The 18,212-nt window shown below is 40.4% G+C and overlaps 1 protein-coding gene across 6 annotated transcripts in view; it reads left to right on the top strand.

Moving 5' to 3' along the window:
* Window positions 1-18,212, top strand: part of FRMPD2 (FERM and PDZ domain containing 2) — a 118,041-nt gene that overhangs the window by 65,304 nt on the left and 34,525 nt on the right. For all 6 annotated transcript variants that reach the window (XM_016918205.3, XM_016918207.3, XM_009440339.4 and 3 more), the window contains 3 exons: window positions 2,552-2,737; window positions 8,096-8,252; window positions 16,577-16,787. In XM_016918205.3, coding sequence (XP_016773694.2) covers window positions 2,552-2,737; window positions 8,096-8,252; window positions 16,577-16,787 — 554 coding nt within the window. The remainder of the gene's footprint in view (window positions 1-2,551; window positions 2,738-8,095; window positions 8,253-16,576; window positions 16,788-18,212) is intronic.

Below are 18,212 nucleotides of genomic sequence, written 5' to 3'. Positions count from 1 at the left end.
TCCCCAGTTCACTGATGGCTAACTCTGACAGTTCAGCACCTCGTACTAGCCACAGACTGGGCAAAAGTCCAGTTTGGGAAGCGCTGAATACCGTAGTCTGTCTGTAGATTCACAACTATATTAGCTTATTAATCTCAGAATAACCTGTTTAAGGTGAATTCAGTGTTTTCCTAACTTCCTCAACCATGGAGCCATTTTTCCCACATAGCTGTGGGTTGTTAATATATTATTAAAATATTTTTTTCTTGCTATTGAAATCATAATGATTGTATCCTGTAGTTTCTTCCACTTAGCATTATAACAAATGCACTCTCCTGATAATTACAAATGCTTTACAAATATCCTTTGTAAAGGCTGCCTGATAATCAATTTTAAGACAGTACTGTTTTTAGGAAATTGTTTACTGCCAGGAGCTGGTTTCCCCAAATCACCCCACAAATCTGTACTGAACAGCATTATGAGAAGGGGTTGTCCTGATTATTCAGCATATTTTCTTAGGGTAGATACCCACAGGTGGAATTATAAGGTCAGAGAAGATGAATTCTGAACCCCTTGATGAATATTCAGAAATAACAATCCATTTGTTTTGAAGAATGTTCAATGCAGCAAGGGATGTGTGACTGGCAGCCAGGAGTGCTTGGTCCCATCTCAACTTTGCTACCTGTTGTAAGGAAGACAGGCCTTGTAGTAAGATGGCCCAAAGCACATGGAGAGGAAATGACCCTCTGAAAGGACACCCAGCAATAGCAATGCAAAGGGGGCCAGGAGAAGCATCCTAGGAGACTCCCTAGCAGACAGCAAATGGAGGTAGACATCATTATTTTATTGTTTTACAGATTGAAGATGTCATTGACAACATTAAGTATATTCACCTATGTTTCCAGGCCTTTTGGATTCCCTGTATTTCAGTTGTTAAGAGTGAAGACTCAGGAGCAAACAGGCTCATCTTTCCATATTTCCATTCCTGGCTCCAAAGCAGGAACTTGGACAGATTACTTAGAAAAAGGATAGCTTCACTATCTCTGTGATTGTTCTGAAGATTAAATAATAATGAAATTATGCTGGGAGAGGCTTAGCATGGTGCTTTACTAGTAGGAATCTTGAGGCCCAAAGAACTGAAAAGCATCGTATCTCTCTTTGTATAGGTAAACAATAAATTAAAATATAAACTAATACTAAACAATTGAAGAAGTTTAAGTCTAGCAAAGGCATCTTTATCCTAATGACTACTTATTAATGCTTAATTTTTAAAAGAAATATCACACCAAATTCTTTAAAAGCGTCTGCCTAATTATCTTGTGGTGGCCCTGCTTTGTTAAACTTTAATCACATGCCCAGGCTGGCCACTGGATATTTCAGCACCAGCTCTCAATAAATATTGATTTGTATGATGATAAGGATATTGATGATAATGATGATGATGATAATGATGATGATAACGATGATGACAGGGTCTCTCCAAAGTTAAACAAAGGAGGCTTAGGGTTCAGAAATGTAATCTGAACCCTGTGTGAAGAGCTGTGGAGTCTGCAGGCAGCATAGCTGTCTGCATGGACTTCATCAACAGTGAATGGGAAAGGAGCCTGAGAGAGGAGCTCTCAAAAGCCATAATTTGTCCCTGTTTTTGTGACCTTGCCTGGGGGTGAGAGAGATTGGATAGGACATTATGCTCTCTGGTTGGGGGTAGGACTGGGATACCAGATTTCAGCAATACAACCCTTCTGAGAGGGCTTCAAATGCCTGGAGCAAGAGGTCCTTGCTGTAGGTCCCAGAGACACATCAACCTTCTGATGGGGACTGGCGTCTTCCTGGTGAAGATGAAGGTGGGAAAGTTACTGCCATTCAGATGTAGAAACATTTGTGTTCATTTTATACTTTGGTCTCTTAAGAAGTTGGTGGCCTAATGCAGTCCCCAGCTCCAACTGACCCATGGCCCCTGGCAAAATTTATTCCCCTAACCTGGTAAACAGAGGCAAGACCTTGGGCTACGGGGACCCCCACGGAGGCATTGCTACATGGTGAGGAGCACCAAAATGAATGGTCATTTTCTCTGCAGGGTGGTTCACAACTAACATTGGTGATCTGGAAGGTCGCTTTCTGTGCCTTAGCCTCAGTTTTACTATCTGTCATGTAAAGGGATTGGAACAGAGAATACTATAGACTCTGACACAACAAGGAAAAGAAATCTCTTACCTTGAGATGTCCCAGAAGAGTATGAATTCTAAAAAACTTGTTCAGAATATTATTATTGTACTGTGTTATTTTCATAATAACTGTATTCTAAGTACTGTTTTAGGTATTCCATGAGAAAAGTATTCCTTGGGTTACAAAAAAAAAAGAAAAAGGAAAATTCTATCATATCAGAGGTGCAGAGAAATTTTGTACATAGCAAATAAATCTGTTTGGCCCAGTGTTTCCTAAACTTACATGACAATTCTACTTTTTCTTTTCAGAACGCCTATCAGTGTGTTTTGCATGGAGTGAATGGCGTGAGGCCCATTATTTTAAACCATGTGCCTGTCTCTTCTAAATCAGCCTTTTTCTGCTCCAGGTCACTCAGCAACTCCCAGAATACGGTGTGCTGGTTCACCAAGTATTCTCAGAGAAGAGGAGGCCAGAAGAGGAGATGGCCCTGGGGATCTGTGCCAAGGGTGTCATAGTATATGAAGTGAAAAACAACAGCAGAATTGCAATGTTACGGTTTCAGTGGAGAGAAACCGGGAAGATTTCTACTTATGTGAGTGTAGCTCAGTTGATAAATAACCTGCACTTCATTTTCCTTTGATTTGTTGGCCGTTTAAAGGAGCAGTGGGTCATGGGTCATGTGGCTTTCTCCTGACCAAACATTCTCACAGCCTGTCTGTTTGTTAACCTGCATTCTGATGCATTGCAGGATATTTGGAAGAAGTCTGCCAAGGGATTTTGGGAGGTCCTCAGGAGGCCATTTCTTCCCTACCATTCCTTGCCTGGACCTCCACATATCCCCATGAACAGCCATTGGTCTAAAGGGCTACACTTTCCTTCTGGGTAAAGTTTTCTTAATTTGGAGACTCCATTAACGTTGAGAGCAAAGTTGGAGGTGGGAGATGGGGGTTGAGAGGGTAGTTTAGGTTGAGTGGAGCCTGAAAGGTTTTGAAACTTCTTCCCGTGTTTTAATTTTCCCTTTGCACGCAGTGTGCCAAGGCCTCTGGTCTGTCTCTGAGGACTACAGGTGTGCTACGGGACACTGAGGATTGCAAATTTTTGATAGCTCTTAAAAGTTTCAAAGTCTATTTTTGAATAGAAAATCCCCATTAAGTATACAACATTTGGAATCTACTTGAACACTATTTGCATGCATATTTCTACCTCCTGAAGTGAGTCACTCTGGCACTGTACCCTGGTGGCTGACAGCCTCTGCCTGTCCTGTGGTTGTTCTAGTCAGTACCTGTGTCACTTCAGTGACGATTTATTATAAAATATGAAGTTCTTTATCTTGCGGCCCCTGAAAAAATGTTTTTTTCCTATTTAATTTTCTCAATGGTTAAAAACATTTTCTAATTAGATCACTATTTGTATCATTATCTGATGTTAGAGTTTCCTGAGTAGAACATAATTGCTTTCATTCATTTTCAGGATGTTTCTTTTATTTCTTCCATCTTGGCTTTGAAGTTAACACATTGTCAAGATAAAATTTCATAATAAATTATTGTTTGTTTTCAGGAAAAAAGCTTACATCTAAAAATAAATAATAATTGAGCACAATTTAATTGAGTTTATTCAAGTGGTCTGTATATTATCAGGAAATTGACTTTTTTTCAAATTATTTTGACCAAACTCAGATGAAACAATATTCATATTTGTGAATTTTTCAGAATTTTAATTACTCAAATTACTTTAACTAAACTGAAAGGTTATATGAAGAACTTTGTTTAATGAATTTAATACTACTACATTACTTATTTTCTTTATTGCATGTTTAATTGTTCAGATTTTTCAATGCACTATTTCAAAATATTCATAAAAATGCAGATAACCTAAAAAGTAATTTTTTATGGATTTTTTTGAAGCTGTAAAGCTCGACAGTCCCCTTAAGTAAGTACTTTATGTATACATTGGTTTAACTTTTACAGGTATTTATTTCCCCCCACCAGGGGATTTCTTGATTAAATTAGTTGATTAATGTCTTGATTAAAACTGGGAAGTCATCAGGCTCTGAAGACAAACTTAGTAGCTCAAAAAATACTTAATCAGGGTTTCCATTCTCTGATGATCATCCTCTTCCTTGGCATGAATAACTTATTTTTAAGGAACAGTCGTCAGATGAAGTAATGTCACCAGCAGTTTGCTGCAAACCAAGCATCTTACGCAGAAAATGACTTGAACTCTTTATGCTTCTGTAAGCACAAAATAGGGAATTCAGTGAACAATATGAAAATTAACTCAGGAAACTGGTTTCGATTTTGCTTTTTAATACCTGAGGCCAAAAGTCTTCAAACAATTACAGATCGTTCATCTTGCCAGCCTGCACCAAAGCAGCAAAGGAAATAGAGAAAGATGACATTTCCAAAGAATATGATTCGTAGATGTGTTGGCGTCCATGTATGGTTTGATTGTTCAATCAAAAACCTGTTCCTTCTAGAACAATAAACCTATGCATGCTAGTAACTGTCCATAGTTATCACCACTAGTTAAATCTCTGAAGAGAAATGCATGGAAACAGAAGCAGACGCACGCTATTTAGGGCCCTCTTTATGAAAAAGAATACAAAGTTACAAAAGATGGCATGAAAGAAATATTTATTCAGAATGAGAAAAGAAATCACAAAAACTTTATGAATTTTTAAAAGCTGAACAAATCCTGCAGATATCAAAAAAGCCAGCAAGTAATATTTTTATTAACTTCCTGACAAAGTCTATAATACTTTTTTCCTTTCAAATTTTTAATGGCATACCCTGATTATTTTTCTGTATGATGGCACTTTTGTAATATCATTTTCTCTAGAGAGGATAGAAATATAGTTTAGTTTTTCTTCTAGCATGGTGGATTGAAATCTGTTTTTATTATTGAAAGGATTAATAGGATGCATGAAACACGCAGCTTTGCACAGAAACATTTTTGCTCTTTCTAGTGCTGCAACAGAGTTATTTGCTGCAAATGCAGGAAACCTGACAAATTCTATTTCATGGGATTCCCATAAAAAAAATCGTGTCATGTATTGATAATGCGGTATACACAATTATAGAGTATATCCCTGATAGGGAAGCATTTCAATTAGATGAGTATTTTTGAGAACTAAATTATAGTTTTTCATTTCTGATGAGTGCAAAAGCTTCCTGTAGATCAGCTACTGGCTCTGTACAGCTCATGCTTCCTTCGGGGGCTGGGTATTATAGGGCATGGTCAATTTCATCTGGCTGCTGGCCCTGCACCTTTCTGCTGAGATTTTAGGTGAGTTAGACAAATGGAAGGAGTATTCTGGGATGGCTAGCAATAAAGTAACTATTCTAGAAAAGCCTTCAAATCACCTAAATAAATCCAACTAAATCTAAACCAAGTGTATCCCCATCTCAACTTCTTAAAGGGATCTGCTCTGTATCACCCAACACCACCTGGTGCGAAGGGACGTGGCAAGGAGGGTGTGTCTGAGTAGAAAGAGTCAGTGGTCTTAACCAACTGGGGTGAAAACATCTTACTTTCCGTGTATTATAAGACCATGTGAATGCATTGCCAGGGCTCCTCCCAGGAATTTAGGGCCCTGGAGCTTCAGTTTCATTAGTTTCATGACAAGTCTCCCCTGCCTAGAAAAATATTATTTGTATTTCATACAAAGATGTATGAAATACAAATAATCAAGCAGGTGAACAAATAGCAACAGAAAAAAAAGAACTCCTAGGGATGAAAATATTCAAAATGGTAAACTGATGCTTTGAAACCAACATGTTACAGAAGCACCTGCCATGAATTAGGTGGGTGCAAGAGTAATCGCGCCCACCTAATTGCAGTAATTGCACCAACCTGATGTTTCTGCTGCAACCACAGAAATGTAAAGAAAGGATTTCATGCTGGTGCTGAAAACCCAGAGACTGGAGTTATACATCATCGTATACACAGAGTAGCAGCTTGCTTATGCGAAAGTTTGCAGATAAGAATTTTCCATTAAATGATGGAAAAGACTCTTGACAGTCAAGACTCTTTTCACCTTTATGTCAAGAAATAGGATCAGCATTCCACTCTGGTGTTTGATACCTTGGAGCACTGGCATCTGAAAAGGAGAGTTTTGCTGAGAGTTTACAAGCTAAAAGAAACTTCGATGTATGTGTTTGTTTGTATGTGGGTGTGTGAATGATTCTCCCTTTTCAGATTTGTTAAAAAATAGTTATTACATTTTAAAAAGTGATTTATTCTTGCAGGGCACAGTGGCTCACCCCTGTAATCCCAGCACTTTGAGAGGCTGAGGAGGATCACTTAAGTCCAGGAGTTCGAGAGCAGCCTGGGCAACATAGCGATACCCCTGTCTCTAAAAAATACAAAAATTAGCTGGGTGTGGTGCTGCCTCACTCTGGTCCCAACTACTTGGGAGGCTGAGGTGCGAGGATTTCTTGAACCCAGCACTTCAAGGTATCAGTGAACTATGATTGTGTCACTGCACTCCAGCCTGGGTGACAGAGCGAAACCCTGTCTCAAAAAAAGAGTGACTTATTCATATAAAAAATGCTTAATATCTGAATAAACTTAATATAAAATTGTCAGGATTGCATGAAAGCCTATCAGTGTGTACTGACAAAGTGTATGGATTTCAAGCAAATATTCGACTTTAAAAAAGTGTGGATGAAATGATCAGTTGAGTAAAGAAGAATTATTACGACTGGCAGAGCAGCATCTATGAATGCTTGAGACAACACATTATTTAAAGAAATATTAGTTATAGTACAGTTCAATTGGATTCAGAATCCATTCCTATTAGCACAAGGAGGCTTAGCACTATACTTGTCAGTGAAAGTAAAGAGTATACAGAGAATGAGCAACTTATCTAAAATTAGGTTAATGGTAAAAAGGGGTTTCTCAAAGAAAAAGCAATGAATATTTATCTGCCTTTTGTTGATATCTGACATGCGTGAATGGAGTTTCTTAGAAATGGTGACTATCAGGAATTAAAAGAGATAAGCCTTAAAGAGGATCAGGGGTTTCCGGAAGCCCTTTCAAGCATAAGCCCTGTTTCTATAAAGTAATCTTTATAGGAGCAAGCTGAAGGTTCTTATTGAAATAGATAGAATATCTAGAATGAAGATTTTATTTGGAAGTTTTATATGAATTAATATTTAATATCACCTATATATATTTTATTGTTCTTATCGGAATAATATATTGCAAAAATTTGTACTTTTTTTTCATAAGGCTCTATACAGGTAGCCTCATATAGGTCATCTTCACCAGTTTAGCCCAGTGAGCTGGACAAATATTATCACTTTGTATGTGGGCCTTGAAGGTATAATGTGGGGAAGCGTTTCTTTGTGGTGTGACCTCAATTCCTGTGGCATTTTGAGGACTCTTGCTCTTTTTTTTTTATCTGTAGAATAAAAATACTGATAGAATCTCTCTTATTCTGTAGTTGTGAAGATAAAATAAATTCATACTCATAAAGCACTTAGAATAGAATCTGCTACATTATAGCCAGAAATATTATAACACACAGGTGTTTTTATCTTTTTCATAACCCAACTAGTTGAGATTTTGTCTACAACTTCTTGGAGTTTGTACAATAAAAACAATGGGATACTTAGTGGCTTGTCATAATGCACACTGAGGGTTAGGTTCCGTCCTTGCTGAGGTCAATGTACCTGACCCACTTCATATTCTTTTCACCCAGCACACTCCTTGAAAAATAGTTATTGTTTGATAAACAATTTGATTGATGAATGAAGGAAAAACTAAAAAGAGGGATTTTCTTTAAGCTAAGGAAAATATCAGGCCATAGTCAGACAGCATCTGCCATGCACCCGTGGATGCCTGCTACAGGGTGTGGAACCAAGGGACCGAGCATTTTCTTGCAGTTGTGCGTCAGTGGAGGGTTGTGGATGATCAGTGTATTAAAGTCTGTGTTTGCTTCCTTCAGCAAAAAAAGTTCACCATCACAAGCAGTGTCACTGGGAAGAAGCACACATTTGTCACAGATTCAGCCAAGACCAGTAAATACTTACTGGACCTCTGCTCAGCCCAGCATGGGTTTAATGCACAGATGGGCTCTGGGCAGCCTTCCCATGTTTTATTTGGTGAGTAGAAGCTGTATTCTCTGTATACACTTTGACAAGTTTGTTATTTCATAAAATAATTTGTATAAATAGATACAATTGATCTGGGGACCTGTAATAGAGTTGTAAATCTCTCTAATAATGACAGAAATACAATAAAAATGAAATACAGTTTTATTTTCTCATGTTGGCAAGCACTAAAATAAATAACACTGGGAGGATAAATTGATATGATCTTTTCAGAGTGCAATTGGAAATATACATCAAAAGCCTTAAAAAGTGCACGTCCTCTTGGCCCCATAATTTTACTTGTAGATAGACATTTATCCTAAGATAATCAATAGAGACATACACAAAAGTTGCTGCCCGTGGATGTCTACTAGGGTGTCATTTATGACAGTGACCATTTGAAAGAAATCTAAGTATCCAAACATAGAAGACCAGATAAATAAACCAAGAGCATCTATATAATTCAGACAGTAAAATCAGTTTTTGGACAATGATGATATGTGAAACTGTACATGATAGGGTGCTAAGTGAGGAAAAGGAAGTTCTAAGACTGTATCTAGCTAGCACCGTCCAATGACACTTTCTTCAATGATGGAAATACCTGCATTGTTCAGTGTGGGAGTCACTAGCAACACAGACCTATCATGAACAAAAGTTCTTGGAAAAGGAATTCGAAGGAAAAAGACTTTATTCCTGTCACAGTCTGCAAACCCAGAAGGCACAACCTTGGTATAAAACAAAGGTGTGTTCTGGAGAACAAAGAGAGGGTTTGGCTTTTATAGAGAAAACTCCCACCTAGGTTCCCAATCAAGTTCATTTATTCAAATGAAAGATTCAAACTTGCTTAGTTCAGATTGGTTGATGCGGTGCAGTTCTGACTAGTTGATACAGCTGAGCCCTGATTCGAGGAGGCAGGTGAGCTCTGATTGGTTGGTTCAGGTGAGCTCTGCAAGTCCCAATGTTAAACAGAAGGGTGGTTCTTCAAGGAACTCAGAGTACCTGTGTGACCTCTAGTCAGCAAATGGTTGCTTGGCTCTGTTTTATTTATTTATTTATTTATTTATTTATTTATTTATTTATTTATATTTTTTAGCTTTTAGTTTTTATTTACTTATGAAACATAAAGCAATTTTGGGCAAAAGGTAACAAATAAACCTTGAAATTTCAATGGCTTAATACAGCAAAGGTTTGTTTCTCAGGTGCTTCTTGGTCTGGCTATTTTGCAGCTCTCCTCCAGCGACATGGGGTCTCGGCTGCTTCAATGGAGAGCTCCATTATCTAGAACAATTACTCCAGAAAGGAAAGAGAGAGCTGTAAAATTGCGCAAGATGTTTTAAGAGCCAGACCCCAAAGTGACTCATATTCCTTCCATCTGCATTTCATTAACAGAACACAGTCACATGGCCACCAAGACAACTGCAAGAGGGGTTGGAAAGGGAGGACTTCCTGTGTGCCCAGGAAGAGGAAGCAGTGTAATGATACACCATGGTCCTTGCCATAACGGCTGCAGCCGTCTGCTGTATCACTCTTAATTGAGAGTTTGGTATTAAACTCATAGCAGGACCAGATTACGGAAGAGGCAGAGTTTGTCATCTGTGTTTAGATTGGAATCCTTGCAAGGAAAAACATTAAAATGTTTCTGCAATACACATAATCTGGAGATCAGGTGGACAGCATGGTGACCTGAATGCAGCACAGTTGAAGATTAACTACCAACAAGAATAACAATGAATGTCCTATTAAATAGCCCTGGAAGCACCTGTACCAATCAGGAAGCTATTTGCTGCTGCTTAGCAATTACAGTGAGAAATGTAACTCATCACATTCTCCTACTTTTGGTTGCTTAGCAGATCTGTTGCTTACTGTGCTTCTAAATTCAAAAAATATAAATACCCTTGTTTTACCAGGACCATATCTTAAAAATTTAAGGTACCTTGTATAGTAGGGTTTTTTTTTTTTTTGTGCCTGAACTCATTTTTTCAGAAAAATTTCAACTTTTATTTTAGATGCAGGGGGTACATGTGCAGATTTGTTAAATGGGAATATTATGTGATGCTGAGAGGTTTGGAGTATGGATCCGGTCACCCTGGTAGTGAGCATAGTACCTGATAGGTAGTTTTCTAACCCATCTCACCTTCCTCCACCCTCTAGTAGTCCACAGTGTCTATTGTTCCCATATTTATGTCTGTGTCTGATCAATGCTTAGCTCCTGCTTATAAGGAAGAACATGCAGTATTTGATTTTCTGTTCCTGCGTTAATTTGCTTAGGATTATGGCTTCCAGCTCAATCCATGTTACTGTATACAAAATCAATGTACAAACATCAGTAGCATCTCTATACACCAACAGCATCTCAGGCTGAGAGTGAAATCAAGAACACAATCCCACTTAAACAATAGCCACAAAGAAAATGAAATACCCAGGAATACAGCTAATCAGGAAGGTGAACAATCTCTACAAAGAGAACTACAAAACATTACTGAAAGAAATCAGAGATGACACAAATAAATGGAAAAACATTCTATGCTTATGGATTGGAAGAATCAATGTCGTAAAAATAACCATACTGCCCAAAGCAATTTACAGATTCAATACTATTCCTATCAAACTACCAATGTCATTCTTCACAGAATTAGAAAAAAAAACTATTCTAAAATTCATATGGGACCTGAAAAGAGCCTGAATAGCCGAAGCAATCTATTTTAAATTTGGGCCCAGTTAGCTGCTCAGAATCCATCTTGAGGGATTGGCTTTTTCAGGTTCACATTTGTTCACACTATTGGGCACTTCAAAGGTGGCAAAAAGAACTGAGGGATTAAATTTTCAATGTTATTTAATTTTCGTCCATTTATATTTAAATTTAAATGGCCACATGTGCCTACTGTATTGAATAGCATAGTTATAGATAGACACACAACACTAATTTGGTTAATATTGTGTTTAAGATAAGGAAGAATACAGAAATGAACGGCACCAAAATGTTACTTGTTATTACCTTTGGGAGTTAGGCTTGCAGGCACGACTGTTTTCTCTGTGATACTTTTTTGATATTTATTAAACTTACAACAATGAACGTGTATTATTGTTATAACTAAGAGTAAGACTATTGGTTAAAATGGGGCACACATCACATAAGACAAGTTAATATTTATTGAGCATTTACGAAGTGCTATGGAGCTATTTACTATTGTTATTACTAATTTTTCCTGGTGTTATGCTAAGTACTTACACTAATTACCTCACTTATGTTCATAATTTACTGTTTTCTCAAACTGCCCTGGTCAAGCAGCCCCAGGAGGCAGGTACCAGCATTATGGGGAGGAGCAAACTGAGGCTTGGAAAAGTTAAGTAATGTGCTGGCTGCTTGGTGGTGGGCCTAGCCAAGGTTTGAACCTGTGGCTGTTGGGGCCCAGTGCCTGTACTATGGCCTTTCATAACCAGCCAGAGCATGGAATTCAGTGCTAGAGAGACTTGGTTCTGCGCACTGGCTTTACCACAGCTGCTGTCAATGTCTAAGCATTAGTTCTTCTTTGGCCATAAAAGGGAGCAATATAATATAGTGGTTTACACCCTTCATGTTCAGAGCGTGGTTCCTGGAGCTGCAGCATGCGTGTCATCTGGGAGCTTGCAAAGAATGCAGAATCTCAGTCCCCACTCCAGACCATCTGAATCTGAATCTGCCTTTTAAAAAGAACCCAAGTGATTTGAATGTACATATAAGCTTCAGAAACACTGACTTGGAATGTGGCCTGTGGAGTCCAGTAGACTCAGGGGAGTGCCACTTTCTAGCTGTGTGACTTTGGGCAGCTCACTTCCCCTTTCAGAGCTGGAGTGTCCTCACTGGAGCACACAGACCGTACTGTAGGTTTGTATTGTGCTCGAGTGGGAAGGTCCGTGCGTGTAACATTTCTAGCTCAGTGTCTGGTGTTCTGTGCTCAGTGTGAGAGTAGTAATGGTGGCTCCTGCTCACGGGGGTTTTGTTCAGTGCCAGCCAATTCATATGGGAGCTGTGTCATTGGGTCCTGGGGCTGGCCCAGGAGTTGGGGTCAACTGGGAAACAAAATTGCTGAACTTTCAGATGCAGAACCAAATGCAGAAAATAATGGTAGCTTATTTTATTATTTGCAGCAGAACCAGATGAACATATAAACATTTCATTGAAACCACAGGCTGGTGGTTCCAGGATATTTCCAGGGAGCTGGAGATGACAAATGTAAATTAATTATACCTGACTTACCTGCTATTGCTGAGAACAGTGTGTGAAACACCATTGATATTGCTTTTATTGCCTGATTTCAGTGACTGTAAAATATTTATAAATATTTCATGAGCTCACTTGTAAAATTAGTCCTTTCAGGCCTATTTGGCTTGTAATAGGCTGTTTTCTCAAACTGCACATTCTACCGTCTTAGGAGTTTTTAGGAATCTAACATTTATTTGCATTGAAAGGATGAGTTTAGACAAAGTTCCCTTGCCTTTTAAAATATTTCTTCATTTTAGAAACTCTCTCTGCAGATTCATGTAACCCTTTTCAGCGATTACATGCAGCCGAGAACTGACCGCCTCCAGCTGATGGTCCCACACACCCCTCAAGCTCAGGGCATCCGTAATTGATCTCTTCCTCTCACACACCTCTCTTTGCCTTGATATGTCTTGTTCAAAGGGGGTCACCCAGCCTCCCTGCAGGAAACTGGGAGTGTCTGGGCCTGCACCCTCTCTTCCCACCCCACTTGTCACCAAAAACAGACAGAGAGAGATGTCAAAGCTGGGGGAACCCAACACATCTCATATCCTTGAAATGGAGGCACGTCACGTAATGGACTTGCTGCTGGTACTCTTGTCCTGGATAATTGTCCTTCTCAGCCTTCAGAGTGACCTTTCAAAAGGACCAATCCTGTCATTTTCTTCCATGCTGAAAACTTGTTAATGGCTCTCTGTTGTCTGCAAGGACAAGCTCAAACTTCTTCTAGAATGGCATGCCAGACACTTCCCACTCTGTCCCCAGTCCTGCCATATTCTTTGCCCTGACTCCTCCTCTCTGGTCTCTGGCTGTTTTTCATGCCAGCTTGCAGGCTGTTCAGCACACCAGGATGGCTCAGCTTCCAGGGCTTTTGTGCCCAGCATACCCTCTGCCTGCAGCGCGTTCCTAACTCCTTCCTGGCTCAGACCACCAAGATAAGTCTGATCCTCTGTAAATAAGCTTAAGGGTAACCTCATCCTTGAAGGCTTTCCTGATTGACTGCCCCCAGGTGGCTCTTCCTAGGTGGATGGACCACTCCCTCTGCTGTGCAGACGTCTGTCTTCTCACCTGTATTATCCTGCCACTTTTATTTGTGGATATGCCTGCCTGCAGTCAGCAGTGGACTGGGAGTTCCACAAGAGCAGCTCCAGCACAGAACAGAGGTGTGGTGTGTCAAATGGGAAGTGGTTAATACATGTTTTTTGATGAACGAATGGATGATTTGTGTGGAATTACAATCATTTACTGAACCCTTCCCATTTTTGATATTTAGTTTACTTTTTGTTTTTAAGTATTACAAATAATATGATAAATATCACTGGAAGAAATATTTTTCTATATTTTATATCGTTTCTTTTAGCTAGATCTCAGAAGTGTAATTGTTGGGTACCGGTGCTGGGCATTTCTAAGACTATTGCTGTTTTCCCAAGTGCCATTCTCAAGCCCAGTATTGTCTTGCCTGTTTTGTTGCATCCTTGTTGGAATAAATATCATCGTGTTTATCTTTGTTCATTTGAAGGTAAAAGTGATTTCTCGCTGTGGCTTTATTTTGCAGTCCTTTCATTCTTGAGCAGTTGAGCACTTTCCAAGTGCTTCTTAGTCATTCTTCTGTGAATTATCTCAATAAGCATATTACTTTATAGTTATATTTGGTTCTGTAGGGGGAAAAGATAGATCACTGAGCTTTTACAAATGCATAATTTCAGGACTAAATAGGCAGGATCTGTCAGCCCTGTGGAGTGGGGCCCATGGGCCTTTGCTCAGCTGTTTCTCATGGGTGGTCTGGGGGCTACAGGGGTGGTCTCAGCCCTTCCACAAGAAGGCTGCAAGACTGCAGATTTGCAGTGAGCTGCCCAGAATCTTGTCCTGGGTGTCTTTTCCTTGTGGCCCTTGGCTCGGAGTATATCCTGTGTCCTTGTGACACTGTAAGTGACTTGGACTTTGCCCTTGACATCCAGATGGATTCAGCCTTATTTCCCTAGTGCCACAATTATGCTACGAGTCACCCACAGCAGGGAATAGAAACTGTCCACTGTCCTCAGCTTGCTAGTGGCTTTGGGACATTCGTGGCAATGCTTCCTTCCATTCTTGAAAGGCTGTCTACTTTTGGCTCTACCACCTTCCAACAAATCCCCCCTCCACTGTTTGTCCACCCAGTCAGCCCCATGAAGCTGAGGCCTGGCGATGACACTGGCACTCACCAGCAGCCCCACCAGCCCACAGCTGTAGGCTGAGTCCCTGATGCTGAGTGCTTGACACCCAGGGTCTCATTTCCTGACCTCACTAAGCAGCCCCTCTCCTGCTAACTGAGCTTCCTCCTCAGGCTCCAGGCACTCTCCAGCATCTCACAGGCCCTTGAGCTCTCTCTCCTCTGCTAACTTTTGTGAGTCCCCTGCCTCTAAGGGATGGCTCCTTCCTGTAATCACAGTCTCTGTACAGTCTTGCTTCAAACTCGCTAAACCTTTCTGAGCTGCGACCTTGCCTCCACTGTCTCTGCCTAGAATATCCGCCTGTGGGTATTAATATCCATCATGATTAAGTCTAAGGTCACTCTCCCTTTGGGCCCCGGTAAACAGAAGGCTGGGTGTGTCTCAGATAAATCTCCCCTGCTGCTGTCATTGTCTTTGTGTCCTCAGCATCCCCATTTTCCAGCGTGGACTGTGGAGTCTGCAGATTTGAGTGTGAGTCTGCCCTACCACTTACTGGCTTTGGGACCATGAGCAAATAATTAACACACTCTTAGCCCCAAGTTCCATGATCTTTAAATTGGGTATAATAATATCTACCCCATAGGGTTATTGTGAGGATTAAATGAGACAATGCAGATAATGTGCTTCCCACCACGCCTGGCACATAGTAAGCATTCAGCAAATATTAGTAGTTGATGTTGACATTACTGCTGTTGTTGCTGTTTCTGAGCAAGCCCAAGCTCTGTATGGAGTAAGATACTATGCAATTTGTGCAAAAGCTGCAGGTCACATTTAATTTACTTATATTCCTTCATTGCTTTTTGCCTACTGTATGTGAGTGATGGTACCATAATGCCTCATGCATGCAGAAAATTCTCAAAAAGTTTTTTTTTAAAAGGCTGGCTTTTTCAGTAAGCACAGCCCTGGCAGGGAACCAGACACCATTGTAGAGAAGACAGGGGGGTCTGTTTGAAGAAATATATGCCCATGGATATCCTTGAAATGGAGGCACTTCACCAGGCTCTAGAAGTGCATGTGCACACACACACATACACACACAGAGAAACCAGGAGCCACACCACTACCATGTGTCTGACCGTTCTTTCCTTCTTGGTTTTAGCAAGGCGCAGATGGTCAGAATGTAGTCATCACTTTCCTGTCTTAAAATACTAACTTGGCTTTATGTAAAGCCTCATTAACTTAAAAGCTCTATTTTTCAAATCCCATTTTTTTTATGATCAATGTGAATAGTGAAGTGGGGAGTTAATCACATCCATGGTCTTAAGTTCAAGACTTCATCAAAGTTATTTATTAAACATTTCTGCATGGAAGGAGAAAGGCAAGTGTCAAAGCTGGGGGGAACCCAACACATCTCATATTATATTTCAGGAAATAGGACCTTGTATTAAATATGATTACCAGGGCAAACTACGCTGTGTAGAGATTAAAGGTTATACTCCACAGAGCAGAGCCTAATCTTGGGATCCCAGGAGATTTGGAGGCACATTTGCTACAAGAATGTTTGGGAGGACAGATCTGTAAAACCAGAAAGCAGAAGGGGATGGGGCAGCTGATTTCGCAGGAGGCTCGGCCGGAGCCCGACACACCTGCAAATACTCTAGGGTTAGCACCCATTTAAACAGGCTCTTTGGCTCTGCGTCCTGTCAGCTGCAAGGGGAGAGAGAGCATCTCGTCTCTTCCTTCTTCTGTTTCTGAGGTTTCTTTCATTAGAAAGTGCTAATTAGGAGAACTTGCATTCCCAGGGATAATCGCAGGAGACAAAATAGCAGCAGAAAAAGAAAGGAGGAGGAGAGCGGGGGCCCAGTGATATGTTACAACCACCAGAGCAATGGATCCAGCATCATTCTTGTGTGTGTGTATGTCTATGTTTTTCTCGCCAAATTCAGACCATGATAAGTTTGTGCAAATGGCCAATTTGAGTCCTGCACACCAGGCCCAGTCTAAGCCTCTCATTTGGATTCAGAGATTGTCCTGCTCAGAAAACGAGTTGTTTGCATCCAGGCTTCAGGATGCTGCAGGAGGCCTGTTGAGTACATCAATGGATAACTTCAACATGGACGGCAGCAAGGAGGCTGGAGCAGAAGGCATCGGGCGCAGGTGGGTGTGACACATTTGTTCTCTGGGCCCAAACCACCATGTGCTTGATGGTTTGCAGTGATCTGTACTGAAGATTTATTTTATTTTTTTTTGAGACTGAGTTTTGCTCTTGTTGCCCAGGCTGGAGGAGCGCAGTGGCGTGATCTTGGCTCACCACAACCTCAGCCTTCCGGGTTCAAGCGATTCTCCTGCCTCAGCCTCCTGAGTAGCTGGGATTACAGGCATGCACTGCCACACCCTGCTAATTTTTGTATTTTTAGTAGAGACAGGGATTCTCCATGTTGGTCAGGCTGGTCTCAACCTGCGGTCCAGACCTCAGGTGATCCACCCTCCTCGGCCTCCCAAAGTGCTAGGATTACAGGCATGAGCCACCACGCCTGGCCAAGAAATTGTTTAAACGATGTTAGATGTCTAGGAAAAGTGTATATTTATTGGGTAACTGTCAATCAATTCCACAGAGATTTACAGAAGGCCATCTATGGGCTAAGTCTATGTTAAACACTCTAGGGCCAACCTCTCATTCCTCCTTATATGATGCTCCCGTCTTTTGGTGAAGAAAGAACTAGATGACAATATGAAATTGGAGAGGACAAATAAACAAGTTGCAATAAGCCTATTTGGCCTTATGATCAGCCAGGTGCTGTTCTGAGCATGTGTACATATCAACTAATTTAAGTCTTATGACTCTGTTAAGTGTTTCTGTTGTTCTCATCACATCACAGAAAGGAAACCCAGGGCTTAGGATTTGAACACAAGCAGCTGGCCTTAGAGTCCAGCTCCTAACCTCTACACCATGCTACCTTTCCTATTGATGAGTTTCTTATCATTTAAATTTATATGTAAAAATAGTGGGCTTATAAATGCAACTTCACATGACAAAACGATTCATAAATTTAAAAATAGCCTAGGACTTGGATTACATTTACACTGCAATTTATAGAAATAGCACAGAATCCCAGGCAGCATATGACCAATGAAGGTTGCTGCAGGAGCTGTTTTTTTGGGATGAGTTTTCCAGCTACTTCAGCAAGAGGGTATGGATGATTCATTTGAACTGAAAGTCTATGTGTGTGTCTATATCTATACCTATATCTATATCCATAATTATCATCTTAAAGTAATTCTTAGAAAATTATTGCCCCCAATTCTGTTGATGCAAATGTACATTGCCGTGCACCACAAACTAAATCAACAGTGGTAAAGCAAAACGGTTTCGAGCATCTATTGCTGTGTAACAAACGACCCCAAAGCATAGTGGCTTAAAACAATGACCATTGTGTTATTCCATTTCACAATGAACTGGATTAGAAATTTCACAGTGAACTGGGTTAGAAATTCAGGCAGGACTGAGTTGAGGGATTCTTCTGGGTTTCATGTGGTATTGACTGGGGTCCAGCAGATGCTGGACTAGTCTAGAGGACGCAA

The sequence above is a fragment of the Pan troglodytes genome, chromosome 8 (assembly GCF_028858775.2).
Source record: "Pan troglodytes isolate AG18354 chromosome 8, NHGRI_mPanTro3-v2.0_pri, whole genome shotgun sequence".
Classification (NCBI taxonomy): domain Eukaryota; kingdom Metazoa; phylum Chordata; class Mammalia; order Primates; family Hominidae; genus Pan; species Pan troglodytes.
This window is presented reverse-complemented; position numbering and strand designations above follow the sequence as displayed.